This window comes from Lactuca virosa, chromosome 2, assembly GCF_052849685.1.
Source record: "Lactuca virosa cultivar CGN04683 chromosome 2, Lactuca_virosa_CGN04683_v6, whole genome shotgun sequence".
Lineage (NCBI taxonomy): Eukaryota > Viridiplantae > Streptophyta > Magnoliopsida > Asterales > Asteraceae > Lactuca > Lactuca virosa.
Window position 1 is genome coordinate 46138754 of NC_136427.1, and position 16321 is coordinate 46155074.

At 39.7% G+C, this 16321-nt stretch overlaps 1 protein-coding gene across 1 annotated transcript; it reads left to right on the plus strand.

Annotated features, from left to right (window-relative positions):
* Window positions 1–13836: 13836 nt before the first annotated feature.
* On the plus strand, window positions 13837–15080 carry LOC145159090 (putative F-box protein PP2-B12). Its single transcript, XM_079077986.1, has 3 exons — window positions 13837–14143; window positions 14278–14396; window positions 14480–15080. Exons 1-3 carry the CDS (start codon window positions 13886–13888, stop codon window positions 14961–14963), a joined length of 861 nt encoding a protein of 286 aa, XP_078934112.1. The 5' UTR covers window positions 13837–13885; the 3' UTR covers window positions 14964–15080.
* Window positions 15081–16321: the final 1241 nt, after the last annotated feature.

Here is a 16321-nt window from a genome sequence, read left to right on the forward strand (position 1 = left end):
ATTGTCATGCAGCCTCTGATGCTCGTCCTTGACCATCCTGCAGTTCATGCACCTCTCCACATACCAAGCGATCTCTCTCTTCATACACGACCACCAATAGCTCAATCTCAGATCCCGATACATCTTGGTGGCCCTCGGATGGATAAAAAATCGAGACTTATGAGCCTCCTCCAACACAATCTGTCTGACCCCACTAGATATAGGAACCCATACCCGACCACAACGGGTCAACAATACATGGCTATCCGGAACAAATCTGGTGATCTCACCCCTGATCCTCTTTATCTTCCAGTTCTCTTCCCGGACACCCTCGGCCTGAGCCTCCCTAATCAATCTCAAGAGCTTATTGAAAATATGGCTTAATGAGTGAGTACGTTGGGCGTATAAGCTCGTATGCGCAACGTACAAGCCATGCAGCTATACGCTTAGCGTACAGTTGAGTACGCCCCATGTACTCAATGAATTGGGCTTTGCGTCTTTTGGGCCTCGTTTAGGCTACTTCCATGGACATTGTTCTTTTGGGCCTTAGTGGGTCATCTGAAATCGAACCTTTGGGTTAGGGGAGCATTATTGGGCCTTGGGCTAAGCCCAATGTGAAAGGATTGGGCCCAATTGGAAATTGGGCCATATTTTGGGCCTTGATGGGTTGTTTAACTTATGGGCCCATTGGACTGTGGTTAAGGGCTTCATTCTTGGACCAAGTTATGTTGGGGGTAAAATAGTGTAACGACATAAATTTTCAAACAAAATTTTCATTTTCAAAACACAATAAAACTCATTTTCCAATCTCAAAATCACAAGTGTCTAAAATGTCAACAATCCACAATGTAAATCACAATCCTAGAATCATAACATTGTCTCTCGCCAGTGTGTACAATCATGCCGGTGCCTTCCCGCGATCCTCGGAACTACCTGAAACACATAACACATAACACGGTAAGCACAAAGCTTAGTGAGTTCCCCAAAATACCACACACAGCTCGTTAGCCACTCGAGGCTCAAACTCAATAAGACCCTCCGGTCAATGTGTCCCAATTGGGCCCTCCGGTCCCACAACTCAGTTGGACCCACTGGTCCCTCAACTCCGCATCTCAGTACAATACACATTATGCATATATCAAACAAATAGCAGGATATCTCAATACACAGATAAGCACATAAGACATCTCGGTCACACGAAAATACCACTCATGGTAAAGTATAAGGAGAAGACTCACCTCGTAAGCTAGCAAGTGAAAATATCGTATTCGGAAATCTCGAACTCTAACCACCGGTCTAGCCCCCGCCTAACACATATAATAATTATCCCTAATTAATAATGGCCCTCAAGAAGCTAGACTAACCCTTCTACAAACTCATAGAAGGGTAAAAGACTATTTTACCCCTCCATAGGCTTAATAAAAGTCAACAAAAGTCAACGGCAGGGAGTACGCTGCACGTACTCCATCTCTACGCTGGGCGTACTCGGCTGCCAAGCAGGCATCGGGGAAGAGCGACCCTACGCTGCGCGTACTGGAAGTTACGCCCGGCGTACTCTCCAGTTTCTTCTTTCTCACTCATTTGGTCTTAAACAGTTAAGACCTTGGCTCATATTGTAGATCCAGACTCTCTAATAGCTATTAACCCATAAAGTCAGTGACTTTAATCCTTTGCATGGCTGAAATGGTCACCAACCCTCAAAATATACACTCTTTTGTCTCAAGGAGCTCATAACTCATGCATGGAGTGATTCCAACGTCCAAGATTGGATTTTTATGACATTACACCACTCATATGACCAAAAGGGGGAGGTCCTAGTCTCTAGAGTTCAAAAGAGAGGTAAAGTTTAAAGCTTTATACCTCTATAAGAAGCTCCCAACTCGGATATGTTCGGATCTAGAAGCTTGAATTCCCACTCCTTCTTCTTCAAGGCTTTCTCTTCTCTTCAAGAACACACAAGAACTCTCAAAGGCTCATAAATACACTCACAAGCTCCAAAACGAGGATTAGGGCACACTTAGGGTTTGTTGCCTGAGAATGGTGGCCAGAAATAAGGCCATCATATCCTTTAAATAGGGGACTAACCCTAGATTAGGGTTTTCATTCTGGGCCTAGTACGCCCAGCGTACTAGGTGGTCTCTGCGTCACTTGCACACTGACGAGTATGCTAAGCGTACACCTCAGGTATGCCTCGCGTACTCGTTTTTCACCCTTTTCATAATAAGGGCCAAAATAGATAATAGCTTAGAAGATTAAGGTTCACAAGGTATACCTAGACTCGGGATGTTACAAATAGTCTTTTTACCCCAAGTAGGGATTTTTGGTTATGATATAGATCCTAAGGCACATAAGGTTGAACATCAAAGTTAAACTATTGCATGCATAAAATACTCCTATAGTATTCTAAATGTTATGTTTGATTCTAAGGTTTATAAATTTGGTAAGTTTTAGACTTGTTGTCCACGTCGTGAGTTTGTCCCGATTCGCTCATGGCATGCTTCATCGTCAAGTGGCTCTGAAATGGTCAGTCAGACTGTTCACGTCGTGAACTTTAGTGTTCACGTCGTGAACTCTGAAAATTCTGACACAGCATCGAAACTCGTGCCTCGAACTTCATAAATTCATATGTTTCGCGCACGAGCTCCGTTTTCGACGTTCTTTATATCCACGCGTAGGTGAGATTATGATCTACAACTCTCGTTTAGACTTCGTCGGCTAATTTTCAATTTATTTTTAATATTATATTTTTAACAGGCCGGGACAGGAAAAGTCCGTTAAAATTCCATAACTTCTTCATCCGATGTCCGTTTTCGTCAGACTTTTTACCGTTGTAATACCATTGATGAGATCTTCGATTCTCGTTTAGGTCATGTTGGCAAAAAGTCACCCGATCTCTATTTCGAGTTTTTAGCTGTCTAATGCTATGTCCGAAACTTCAAAAAATCATAACTTCCTCATATGAAGTCAGATTAGGGCGTTCTTTTTATGTATGTTTACGGTTTTGGGATATATATGAATTTCATTTAGACACCTAAGGTTGAAAAGTATTTTATTGAAATTTCTCGTTTTATGCTTAACAGTGTTTTACCGATACCGTCGCGTATCTTCGATCGGTCATAACTTCTTCATTATAACTCGGATTTTTGTGTTCTTTATATTTTTGGAAACCTTGTTACGATATCTACCACTTAGTATACTCAAACTGAGCATTTCGAACATTTCATTTTTGACGTTATTCCTATTATATTAAGATAGGTTACCAAACTCGACTTTGGATCGTTACATTGATTCGAAATATCGGGTTGTTACATCATCCCCCCGTTAGAGGGAATTTCGTCCCGAAATTATTTACAAGGTAAGTGTCTATGGACTAGGGAAGAGATGCGGGTACTTTGTTGCATCTGATCTTCTCGCTCCGAAGTGAATTCAGGTCCCCGCTTAGCATTCCAGCGAACCTTCACTATTGGTATGCGACTTTGCTTTGTTCGTTTGATTTCCCTATCCATGATTTCGACAGGTTCTTCCACAAAGTTAAGATTTTCGTTCAATTCGATTTCCTCGAGTGGAATTACAAGGGTTTCATCAGATAGATACTTCTTTACATTAGACATGTGAAACACAGGATATACGTTGTTAAGTTCGAGTGGTAGTTGGAGTCTATAAGCTACTGGACCAATCCTCGTAGTAACTTCGAAGGATCCAATGTAACTTGGGTTTAGTTTTTCACGCTTCCCAAAGCGTATCATGCCCTTCCAGGGTGAGACCTTCAGTAAGGCGCGGTCACCAACCTGAAATTCCAAGGGTTTTCGTCTTTTGTCGGCGTAGCTCTTTTGTCTATCTCTTGAGGCTTTCAGTTGTCCACGGATTTGGACAATCTTTTCAGTTGTCTCTCTAATGATTTCTGAGCTAGTGAGAGTGCTATCAGGGACTAGGCCTCTCGCCAACTGCGTGTCACCCACTTCCGCCCAGCACAGAGGTGATCTGCACTTGCGGCCATAGAGGGCTTCAAAAAGGAGCAGTCTTGATGCTAGTGTGATAACTGTTGTTATACGAGAATTTCAACTAACGGTAAGTGGATGTCCCATGCTTTACCGAAGTCTATTACGCAAGCTCGTAACATGTCTTCTAGGGTTTGGATAGTTCTCTCACTCTGTCCGTCAGTTTGTGGGTGATAGGCTGTACTCATATCTAGCCTAGTTCCCAAGGCTTTTTGCAGTGATTGCCAGAATCGTGATGTGAATCGGCTATCTCCGTCCGAGATAATAGATATTGGCACTCCGTGGAGTCGCACGATTGCATGGATATAAGTCCTTGTCAGTCTTTCCATCTTATCGGTCTCCTTGATTGGTAAGAAGTGGGCAGACTTGGTTAACCTGTCGACGGTTAAAGCAAAAGGTCTTTCCGTAGCATATGGAGCTGGTATAATGAGGACCAAGCCAATCCATTTCTAATAGCTACTTGGGAACTTCTTATCGTAATGTGTGTTACATCGATTGTTTAGAGTGATGGCATCTTCTATGTATGTGTCTTTAGCGCCTTCTGTTTTATTCTTGTTATTACTGTTGCAAATATTTGTACCACCTTTATAGCTAGTATAGGTAGTAGGACTACTTTGGTAATTACTGGTGGAATCTCGCAATATGATCCCTACAAAGTCTCTCTATCCTTGTTTAGTGTAAACAAATCGTATATAGTTAAGATTGAGACGTAGTCGACTGAGCAGCTCTGCCCTAAGTCCAAAATCAACCATTAAACAGGAAGTAAAGCGGAATTACTTACTCTAAGTCTACAAAAATCTTAACAATGTATGACCCTAATGTTATACTAAGCCATCCTAGCTCACCCGCATGGATCCTAAGTTTTATATGACTGAGGTGTTAATTTATGATTTTGCTTTAATCGTCTAAAACCTTTATGAAAATTTGATGCTTAATTATTGTTATTTGGAAAACGTACCAAAATTCAAGTAGGTTCCCTGTTGTTTCCTTATGACTCGTCGTTAAACTCCTCTCCTTCCTCCATCATTCCTCTCTGTCAGGCAATCTTTCTTAAAGTGCCCATTTTCACCACATAAATAGCATACTGGATCTACTCCAACATTGGGGATTGGAGCCCTACAGTGATCGTCGGTGTGCCCTTTTCTTCTTGCACCTATCACAATACATCTCTCGACAGGCTCTGTAATGATGGTAGTTGCACATTTTGCATTGTGGGAGGTTTCCTAAATATGGTGTTGTCGATGTTGAGGGAGTAGGGCCAGTGGGGGTAGGGATTGCTACCTCTTCTTGCCTTTTGATAGGCCCTTGAGTGGAACTGCTCCCCTTTTTGTTCCAGAACTTTCGTTTCATGTTTTTAGGTTTGTGGGTTGGAGTATTCTTGTAGGTAGACACTCGTTAGTTTCCTTGGTTGTTACTAAGATTTGAATTGTCGACACCATTTCCATTTTTACTAGCGTTACTTGCATTGTGATGTGTCATGATGACTGTCACGGCGGCTGTGACCGCAGCTTGAAAAGTAGCTAAGTCTATATGCAGGAGTGGTGTTTCGTTGCTTGGTTGGTTATTTCCATGTGAAGACATGATTCTGCTACATGATGTGAAACGATTCGGTTAGCTAACTACGGTAGTTGATAGTTGAATGCTATAAGTACAAATTTCTCATCCTGCTATTCGGTTTTTAATGCTTCGACTTACATCCCTATGATGTATTTATGAATGAGGGTTAAAATAGGTATCGTATTTACGTTAAGTTTTAGCAAATTAGGGTATAGATGTTGAAATCTTAGGTCGATCTAGTTTCATGGGTTTTGGAAGAGGGTATCCCTTTTACTATTTTTAGTTATGAAGAAGGATGCCATATACCTATCTCATAGCGCGAGTAATATAATTACCAACTCACTAGGTAATATTAATTATTAATTATTCGTTTGACGCATTAGGTCCTCTACCACTTCGCATGCTTCACGAGTGGTTCCCTCTGTTCTCTGTTCTATTTTTGGTGGAAATGATTTATTATCTCCTAGTATCTATATAGGGTGTCCTTCTCAGGTGTGTTGAATCTTTGTCATTGTTTTGATTGCCCTAGTTGAAGTTGTAGAGATTTGATATCCTATGGTAACTGTCTCTTTCTCTAAAGGGTGTAGGTGATAGAAAAGTTGGATTTATCGAAGGATTGGTCTGTTTGGTTAGCGAGACGGCATTTTCCCGCTATAGGGTTAAAGATGAAACGGTGGAAAGACTTCAACAAAGTTTCCAAGTTCAATACATTGAACTTCCATAGATTAGGTCAACAAGGATAGTGTAGTGAGTTGCTAAAACAGTTTATGACATGAATTGTTTACATAGCCAAAGCATGGATTGATGGTGATGATCTTTAAAGGAAACAAGAAGTCTGTCATAATAGTTGGTGTAGAAGTTACATAGAATTCGGAAAACTTGACCTTGGAGTAGGTCTATAATACACCACACAGGGAAAACTTGACAGCATAGAGATCTAGTAAAACAGTACTAGCTAGACAGGAAAGTTTACATGATAAGAGTACTATTCGGAGTACATACGAAGGTTATCCGATAACCCAAAAGAAAGAGTGAGTAGAGTGCCCTCTACTCGTGATGGGAACTGCTTGGATGAGCCTTTGGTTCTGCTAACTGACGCTCCATCCCGCGCATACGACTTTCATACATTGCCTGATGTGCTCGAAGTTTTCTGACTGTAGTTTGAGTTGTAGTTAGCTCTCTCTGTAGAGCTTCATTATGGTTCATGGTTCTTCTATGAGCTGACTCTAACTGTCGGATGCGAACAGTATTGACTCCAGTGTTTGCATCATTCTCCACGATTCGTTGGATAGTTGCCCTTCCTTGCTCATCATTGCGAGCAACCCGGCGAACCAGTATAGGAAGGACTCTGTCTGCTGAGCCTCCCTTGCTTAGGTTGTAGAAGCTTCGGTCCCTATTGTACGGAGAGAGTTGACCCTGTTCGAGGCTCCACCTATTCAGGTTTACTGCCCACAGAGGTATTGGGCCTTGGAATCCTAGTCGAGGATTAGGATTTTGGATTGGAGTCACTAAGGGTAGGTTATTGTTTTCAGGATCTGAGTCGGAGTCCTCTTGCATTTCTTCCTTGAATTCTTCTTCTTCCTCGATGGGTTCCTTTTCTTCTTCTCCTTCTTCGTCCACAATTTCTTCTGGATCCTTTTCTGGATCATTTTCCACCCAGCCTCCGTTACCTTGGTTCGAGTAGTAGGGGTCCCCTGGTAGATGGAATCCGGCCATAGCGTCTGTGCGAGAATAGGGATATCAGAATTGTCTAGAACTAAGGCACATGAGGTTGAACATCAAAGTTAAACTATTGCATGCATAAAATACTCCTATAGTATTCTAAATGTTATGTTTGATTCTAAGGTTTATAATTTTGGTAAGTTTTAGACTTGTTGTCCACTGTAGCTATCCCCTGTCATATGCTAGTCGGCTCTCGGACAAATATAGTTGATCAGGCTATATTCATCCCAGTCCCGATTACATATCCCAAGGCATACCTGTGGTGCACAACTTATCCATAATACTTCTATATTGTTTTCATTATGATACTGACCCTAATATATGATGTATGCATGTATACTTTATAAAAATTTCATTTTAAAAGTATAACTCTCAGTCAGAGTGTTTTTGCCCAGTTGTGTTTATAGTTGTATATCAAAAATGGTTTTGATATACTTAGTTCACTATAAACAATGCTCTGATACCAATCTGTCACACCCCCAAACCAGAACGGCGGAAACATAAATACCATAATAATTGTCTATCTTGTGAGTTTTCATAACCGTACTATGATGGGTTTGCCTGCGGCGACGTTCTTTAGGCGTCGAAGCGATATGATAATTGTCACCCCGCGGACTGTAGCTAACAATCAGGGCGCGGGATCATCAGTCCCGTATAGATCTATACACACGTATCACGTTCTCACAACAGAGAATCTAGTTATAAAACAGGGCTTTCTAATGGTACCTTGACAGGTATGGTGACGATGATTGACTCACATATTCTCAATTAAGTCACGTATTTGGAAAGATATATGAATGATTTCTAAAATGATTACCCTTTCTACAGTGTTAACAAAGGCATAATAATGAGTTGCATTTTCTTATATAAACATGATGTTATAGTTGAAATGGTTACTCTTGGTATGATGTAGTATGAAGATATATAAATAAAACATATTTCTATTTATAAAACATATTGTACCCCATGAGGGTAAAGTTGCGATGCATGATGTTTTGCATGATAATAATTTCATAAGATAGTTAAAACAACAGTATGAAAAGTATAGCAAAAGATTTGTGTTTCACACGAGTTTAACCATGTGTTTACTTGTATCCCCCCCCCCCCTTAAAAGCGTTTAAAAGCATTTAAAAAGCATTTGAAAACTTAGTGATAGGGGTATGAACTCACTTGGTTGAGGTGGTAGCTTGAAGAAGGTGAGACAAAGATCGATCAGAACTTCGACTGGAGAAGGCTGAATTCTCAGGAATCTCAGAAATCTCGGGAGCGTAACACTTACTTCGAGACTTGGATGTGCAAACTGGGATGGCTTTGAGGGGTTAAACGCAGAGCATAAGCACGAGGAAGAGAGGAATTGAGCATTAAACCCGGAACCCCTTGGGTTCTATTTATAGGCTGAATTTGGGGTCTCACGTCGTGAGTTTTGCCAATTGACGCCGGTGAGTTTGTCCCGATTCGCTCATGGCATGCGTCATCGTCAAGTGGCTCTGAAATGGTCAGTCAGACTGTTCACGTCGTGAACTCTGAAAATTCTGACACAGCGTCGAAACTCGTGCCTCGAACTTCAGAAATTCATATCTTTCGCATACGAGCTCTGTTTTCAACGTTCTTTATATCCACACGTAGGTGAGATTATGCTCTACAACTCTTGTTTAGACTTTGTCGGCTAATTTTCAATTTATTTTTAATATTATATTTTTAACAGGCCGGAACAGGAAAAGTCCGTTAAAATTTCATAACTTCTTCATCCGATGTCCGTTTTTGTCAGACTTTTTACCGTTGTAATACCATTGATGAGATCTTCGATTCTCGTTTAGGTCATGTTGGCAAAAAGTCGCTCGATCTCTATTTCGAGTTTTTAGCTGTCTACTGCTATGTCCGAAACTTCGAAAAATCATAACTTCCTCATATGAAGTCAGATTAGGGCGTTCTTTTTATTTATGTTTATGGTTTTGGGATATATATGAATTTCATTTAGACACCTAAGGTTGAAAAGTATTTTATTGAAATTTCTCATTTTATGCTTAACAGTGTTTTACCGATACCGTCGCGTATCTTCGATCGGTCATAACTTCTTCGTTATAACTCGGATTTTTGTGTTCTTTATGTAACGACCAAAAATTTCAACCAAATTAAAACATTTCAATTCATTCAAAAACCATTAAGTTCATAGATCTCGTTTTCAAAATAGTTTAAACATCAGAGTATCCCCCAGAACCATATCACATAAATCATAAAACATGAGGAGCGGTACGATCACGCCTTCGCCTTGCCACGATCTCCTGAAGTACCTGAAACAATACACTGAAACTGTAAGCCCGAAAGCTTAGTGAGTTACCCCCAAAATACCAACCGCACATAAACATACTCATAACATATCACAAATAGAACAACCATGCACATCGGGTCTACTGTGTGACTGGTCCGCCCGAACCGGGCCTTCAGTCCACCTGGTCTACCCTCCGAATCTAGCCATGTACATCGAGTCTACAGTGTGATTGGTCCGCCCGCACCGGGCCTTCAATCAACCTGGTCCACTTTCTGAGTCTACAGTATGACTGGTCCGCCCACACCGGGCCTTTAGTCGGCCTGGTCCACTCTCTGAGCCTCGGCACGTCTGGTCCGCCCTCTTGGGGCCTTCAGCCTATCCGGACCGCTCGCTGGGCCTTCGGAATATCCGGTCCGCCTTGGGTATGTTGGCCTACAGCACAAAGCAGGACCCGCCTCAACCCAACTCCCGTCAAACAACCATGTGCACATAAAACAATTAATCACATAACAACTCCTTAACCAGACAAACCGTCTAACAGATCACATAACATATGAACATCCTAACCAGGATTCTGACCTAACCAGTCACTAGCATAACATTACCCTATATACCGGGTACCGACCTTAACCAGGTCACTAACATAACATTACCCTATATACCGGGTACCGACCTTAACCAGGTCACTAACATACACCATCCTAAATACCAAGATGCAGATCTAGCAAGGCAATAACATAACAAACAATACCCGGATTTCCATCCGATAAAGGGCCGGCCTTGGTGCCGTAGACCCTGTTGATATAGTGAGGATAACTCACCTGAAATGAAGAACCGAACCACGGAAGCACACACCCGAAGCACTGCTCCAAACTCCAACACCTATTGCCATCAATGGACCATTGACATAAATAACCAATTACCATAACACCCTTGAAGGTCAAAGTCAAAGTCCAGGCCAAAGTCAAACTTCCTGACTGACCCTACTCGCCGAGTCAACCCGTTGACTCGTCGAGTCCTTATACTCTGAAAACTCTTAGAACACGACTCAACTCGCCGAGTCACCCCAAGACTCGTCGAGTCCAACGATCTCTAAGTCCCATCCTGTCCAACTCACTGAGTCATCCCTCGACTCACTGATCTGCGTCTTAACCAGAAGAGGTTAGGGGTTTTGCGACCTGACTCGCCGAGTCCAAGAACAGACTCGCCGAGTCCAAGGCAATCTTCAACAGACTCGCCGAGTTGTTCTTCCAACTCGCCGAGTCCATGCACATGTTCATATAACTCGTCGAGTACACCCATGTGCCTCGTCGAGTCTCTCCAGTTCTCAATCCATACAGAGGCTTTTCGAGCCATGCAGGGGCTCCAATCCATAGATCCACTCTTCTACAGTCTAACCCTCACATAAAGTTGCAAACTTTACGTGAAACCAAGGAGATATAGGCCCAAAACACTCTAGGGCTAGGGTTCATGACAAAGGGGCTTTACCAACAACTCTTAGACAAAAGCTTTATGACATTTTGGACCATCACAAGCCTAGATCTGAAGTAGCAACCTCAGATCTAAGCCTCTAACTCGAAATAGCTCTCAATCATACCAAAAATGCCCCAAATCTCAAATGATAATAGATCTAGATGCAAAAGAGCCCAAGCAACAGATTATTACCTCCAAAATGAGCTCCAACTGAAGTAGATCCCGGATCTACACCACTCCTTTGCAGCAAACCTCTTGATCTTCAAGCCCCTTTCCAAGATTTTCTCCTCCAAAGCTCTATTCTCTCTATTAATGGAAGCTCACTCGATTCTAGGGTTTCTGGATCTCAAAAGGGTAGCAAAGAGGCTGAGGGTGGGTTATAATGTGCTTTATATAGGGCACAACCCCCCGGGATTAGGGTTTTCTCTCATCAGCACCAACTCGTCGAGTCCAAGCCGCCGACTCGGCGAGTTGGCCACTTAAACCGCGATAGAATCCCGCTCCGACTCGGCGAGTAAGCAGACCTACTCGTCGAGTCCCTTTCCAAAATTTACACTTTTGGCCCTTCATTGAACAATTGAAATTTGGGTGTTACACTTTATATTTTTGGAAACCTTGTTACGATATCTACCACTTAGTATACTCAAACTGAGCTTTTCGAACATTTCATTTTTGACGTTATTCCTATTATATTAAGATAGGTTACCAAACTCGACTTTGGATCGTTACATTGATTCGAAATATCGGGTTGTTACAGTATCTTGCGGAACTCACTAAGCTTTGTGCTTACAGTTTTTAGTTTATGTTTCAGATACATCCGGTTCCAAGTAGAAGAGCTCGGGTTCACTGCATCGCACACACCATATGGATTATGTTTATAGGACATACTTTGATTTTTATGATGATTGACATGTTTATTCGATCGGGATGTATGAACAATGTTTTGGAAATACTATTTTTACTTTAATTAAAAATGAAATTTCTGGGTCATAATTTTTGGATGTTTCACTATATTTTGGTAATTTTTGTGGTTTAACCACTATATTTCAGTTTTGTCAATGAAAACCAACTAAATGTGACATGTTTTTTCTATGTCAACCAGTTTGACATACTAATCATTTTTTTGTGTTTTATGGACATATTGGTGCTTGAATTTCGTACATGTGATGATAATCTCTCTTGCAACAACTGTTATCAGAATCCCAAGATTCATACCTCACTGTTCTCAAATGCATGTGTCTCGCTCAAAAACTTATCAAAACATATCAGGAGATGCTACAAATCATTGAAGACAACGGATGAAGGGATAAAACTATCTATATTACTGATCTCTTTTGTCTGTTATGTACTAATGTTATCAATATATATTTTTAAATGCTAATCATGTCACCATATAACCACATTTCCTTACACATTGTTATGCTACAAATCATTGAAGATTACTAATGTTATCAATATCTATTTGTTAATATTAATCATGTCATCATATAACCACACTTTGTTCAAGCCAACAACAAAACATGAACTTTTTTATTAGTGCATATATAATCTTCAATGTGGTCCACTTCATGGACAAGTAGAGAACTCACCGTATTGGAATATGATATTCATTTTCCACAAAATTTATTTATTTCTTAATACTTTGTAAACTACGTTTTTCATTTTTAGATCTTTTGTACAATAGAGGCTACTTATGCCATAATTCGCTAGAATTTTTTGAATGTCTCACTTGGTGTTCTTCAACATACATATAATCGGTCATCATTGATGAAATTGATCCACCATGATAATTTTTTTAGATAACTAGGGTTTAGATCAGAGCATGGGTTGAGAATTGAACAATAACATCAACGTATATTTGTACCAACAAAAAATCTTTTATATGAGTGTCGTCTAAATGAGTTGCATTAACATTGTACATGTATTGTTGAAATCACTTATCGGTTAATTATTTTGAAAGAGTTTCATACCAGACATGTGGAGCTTGGTTAAGACCATAATCTGTTTTGATACTTCATAACAATAGCCTATTAAAAGAAGATCTATGAAACATGGAGGTTGATGAGTCTTGACTTTTTCCTATCAAAACTCTCATTAATAATGCATATTTAACATCCACATGATAGACTTTAAATTTCATGTGAGCTGCATAAGCCATAAAAATCTAATTGCATCGATTCTTGTTAGTGCGGAAAAAAGTTTCTTGTTGATTATATACTTTAACCACGAAACGAACCGATTTCGGATCATAATCCACTTTCATCCTTCTTATTTTTCAAAACCCATCGATTTCTAACAATAGATTGTTCTTCTTGTTGCTTTATTAGTATCCATACTTTGTTTCTTTCAAACTCTTTCTTTTCCTTTATCCAATCTAGGTCAATAATAGCTTCTTTAATTCTCTTTGGTTCCCCGTTAAAAGGGTATAGTTGTCGACTAACTCTAAAAATTTATGGAAGGATTACAAAATGTCGTGGAAAAATAAATACATAACTAACATAAGTGTAACGCTAGTTGTTGGTGGATGGCAATAATCATGTATAATAAATTAATAATTAATAATATCTGCGTGACAATCACATATAATGATATGAAGCCACATATCGGGGATAACGATTTAAATATATCATTGTTAAAGAAAGACCATACACATAAAACAAGCACGAAAAAGATCAAATGAAATTTCGAACCCAATTTTTAAAGATTATACATACCACTCATATACTTTATAAATTATAAATAAATAATAAATTTTCTGATGAACCATATTTTATTTTAAACACGTCATCCATTGACGTTACGTGTCTAAGTATAAACATATATGATATATCCCCACCCACGTTATAAACATTAATATCTGGAACTTGTTAAAAAGCTGAAACTAGCTATGGAGGAGGATTTCTTCGAGTCTTTGCCGGAAGGATTCGTAGCTGAAGCATTGGCACTCACCAGCCCTCGAGATGTTTCCCGGTTGTCCTCCGTCAATTCCGTTTTCCGTTCCGCAGCACAGTGGGACAGCGTTTGGGAGAGTTTCACACCGCCGGAGTACCTGCCGGAGACGGCGGACAGTGGTTCAGTCGCATCGAAGAAGGAGATTTATCTGCGTCTCTGCGATCATCCAGTCATCATAGACGAAGGAAACAAAGTAAATTTCTAAATAACTCTCCTATTTCATTTCATTTGACTCTCTGGTTAATTTCATATTCTTCTACACGAAAGAACGAGGGGAAAGAAGTTTTGAATTGTATCGATCTGATTCTCTTAATCAAATTTCAACAGAGTTTTTGGTTGGATAAAAGTAGCGGGAAGAAATGTTACATGTTAGCTGCGAGACAATTATCAATCGCTTCTTCCGATTCCCCAAATTGTTGGATATGGACGCCAACAACAGAATCAAGGTAATATTAGGCTACTCGCTCATTGCTATCAACACCTCAAAAATCCTTTTCTCTCTTTTAACTTCTCGAATCTCGAATTACAGATTCACAGAGGTAGCAGAACTGATCAGTGTGAGTTTGCTTGAAATCATCGGCAAAATCAATTCTTCAATATTCTCCCCTGATACAACTTACGTTGCTCTTCTCGTGTTCAAAACAACACCGAAAGCTTATGGGTTTGAGTACCAACCGGTGGAGGTCTGTATTGGTTTTCACGACGACCGGAGTCAAACCCGGATGGTGTATCTCGACCCTGAAGCAGGGCGGAGACGAGGACTCCGATCAAGGAGAGGGATTGGGATGTTTAGCAAAGGAGGATTTGCGAATTGGGATATGCCTTCGCCTTCTAAAGAGAATGGTCCGAAACAAAGAGAAGATGGATGGTTTGAGATTGAAATCGGAGAGTACTTTAATGGAGGTGGTGATGCGGCGGAGGTGGAGTTGAGTGTGGCGGAGGTGAACGGAGGGAATTGGAAGACTGGGCTTGTTATTCAAGGTATCGAGTTCAGGCCAAAGAACAGTAAATAAGAAGCTAGTTGGAAAACAATTTACTTTTTTGTAAAGTGTAATATCGTTTGTATCTTATTGATTTGATATTTCCCTAAATATAAAATATATACATAAGAGTGAATTTTTTTAGAATTATATTTGAAGTTTTATTATTACTTTTTGTAAATAGTTCTAAAAACTACAGATTTACATTAAAAAAATTCGAAATACTTCTAGAAACAAGAAACACCTGTCAAGATCGAGACAGATCACGGATGCCATGGAGGATAGGGAAAAAGTTAAAATGTATTTTTCATTTAACAATCAGTTAGAAATCTTATATTTTAAAATAAAAGTTCTATCTCTTCACGATCAATAAGGCTAGGTGAAGTCTCCTACCACCTTAGCACATGATCTTTTTGTGTGCCACAATCAAGATCATGTGCCACAATCATTTTTTTTTCTAACCATCTAATTCTTAATATTCGGTAGAGAGTGTCTTTTTATGTGCCACATTATTTTTCTCTTTAACCATCTAATTCTTAACATTTGATAAAGAGTGGTAACACTCTTAATATTTATTATTATTTTTTTTATTTTCATTTTTCAAATTTAATGAAAAGTTGAAATGGCAAAGGAATTGGGTAAAATTGCCTTTTTTTTAATTAAAAAACATGAAATTTAGATATGCAAAATGATGGATCAGGCCACTTTCCTTCCAACCAATCACACAACACTATTTTGTTTTCTATCTTCTCGTTGTATACCCCACTTCTTAGAGCTCTCTTGCTACCTTATGATAGGTTCCTTAGACTATAGGCAGAAAGACCGAGGTAGAGCCAACAACCAAGGATGAGTAAAGCCGTCAGCTTATAATGCTTCTTCTGCTTCCATTCCTTGGTTCTCCTTAGCGACCCCCTTAGCAATTGCTAGGGGGTGGTGGTTAAAGGGGTTTAGCGAGCTTAACGAGTAGATTTAGCATGTCCACTCCGTTTAGTCTAGTTTAGAGGGTACATCGTACACATCAATTTCTTTATAAGATCTATTCCAAAAATTAATGGTCAATTGATCGAAAAAAAAAAATCATGGAACATATGATTTTGGAGAGAAATTGAATTTATTATTTGATTAATAAATTAAAATAAATGATTTGTTAGTATATTTTGAGAATAATATATTAATTAGAAATAGTAATATTTAATTAATATTTGATCAGAAATTAATTGGAATTAATTTCGAGATTAAAAGAATTAATTAAATGTGCAGACACTAAATTGTAATTGTTCAATAGTTGAGCAAGAGGCAATCTAGAACCATCCATAAGGTGGGGACGTTTCTGGGAGCCTAACGGTTTCTAGAATAATCCCTGGTGGATAAACAGGAAAGTGGATAATTAC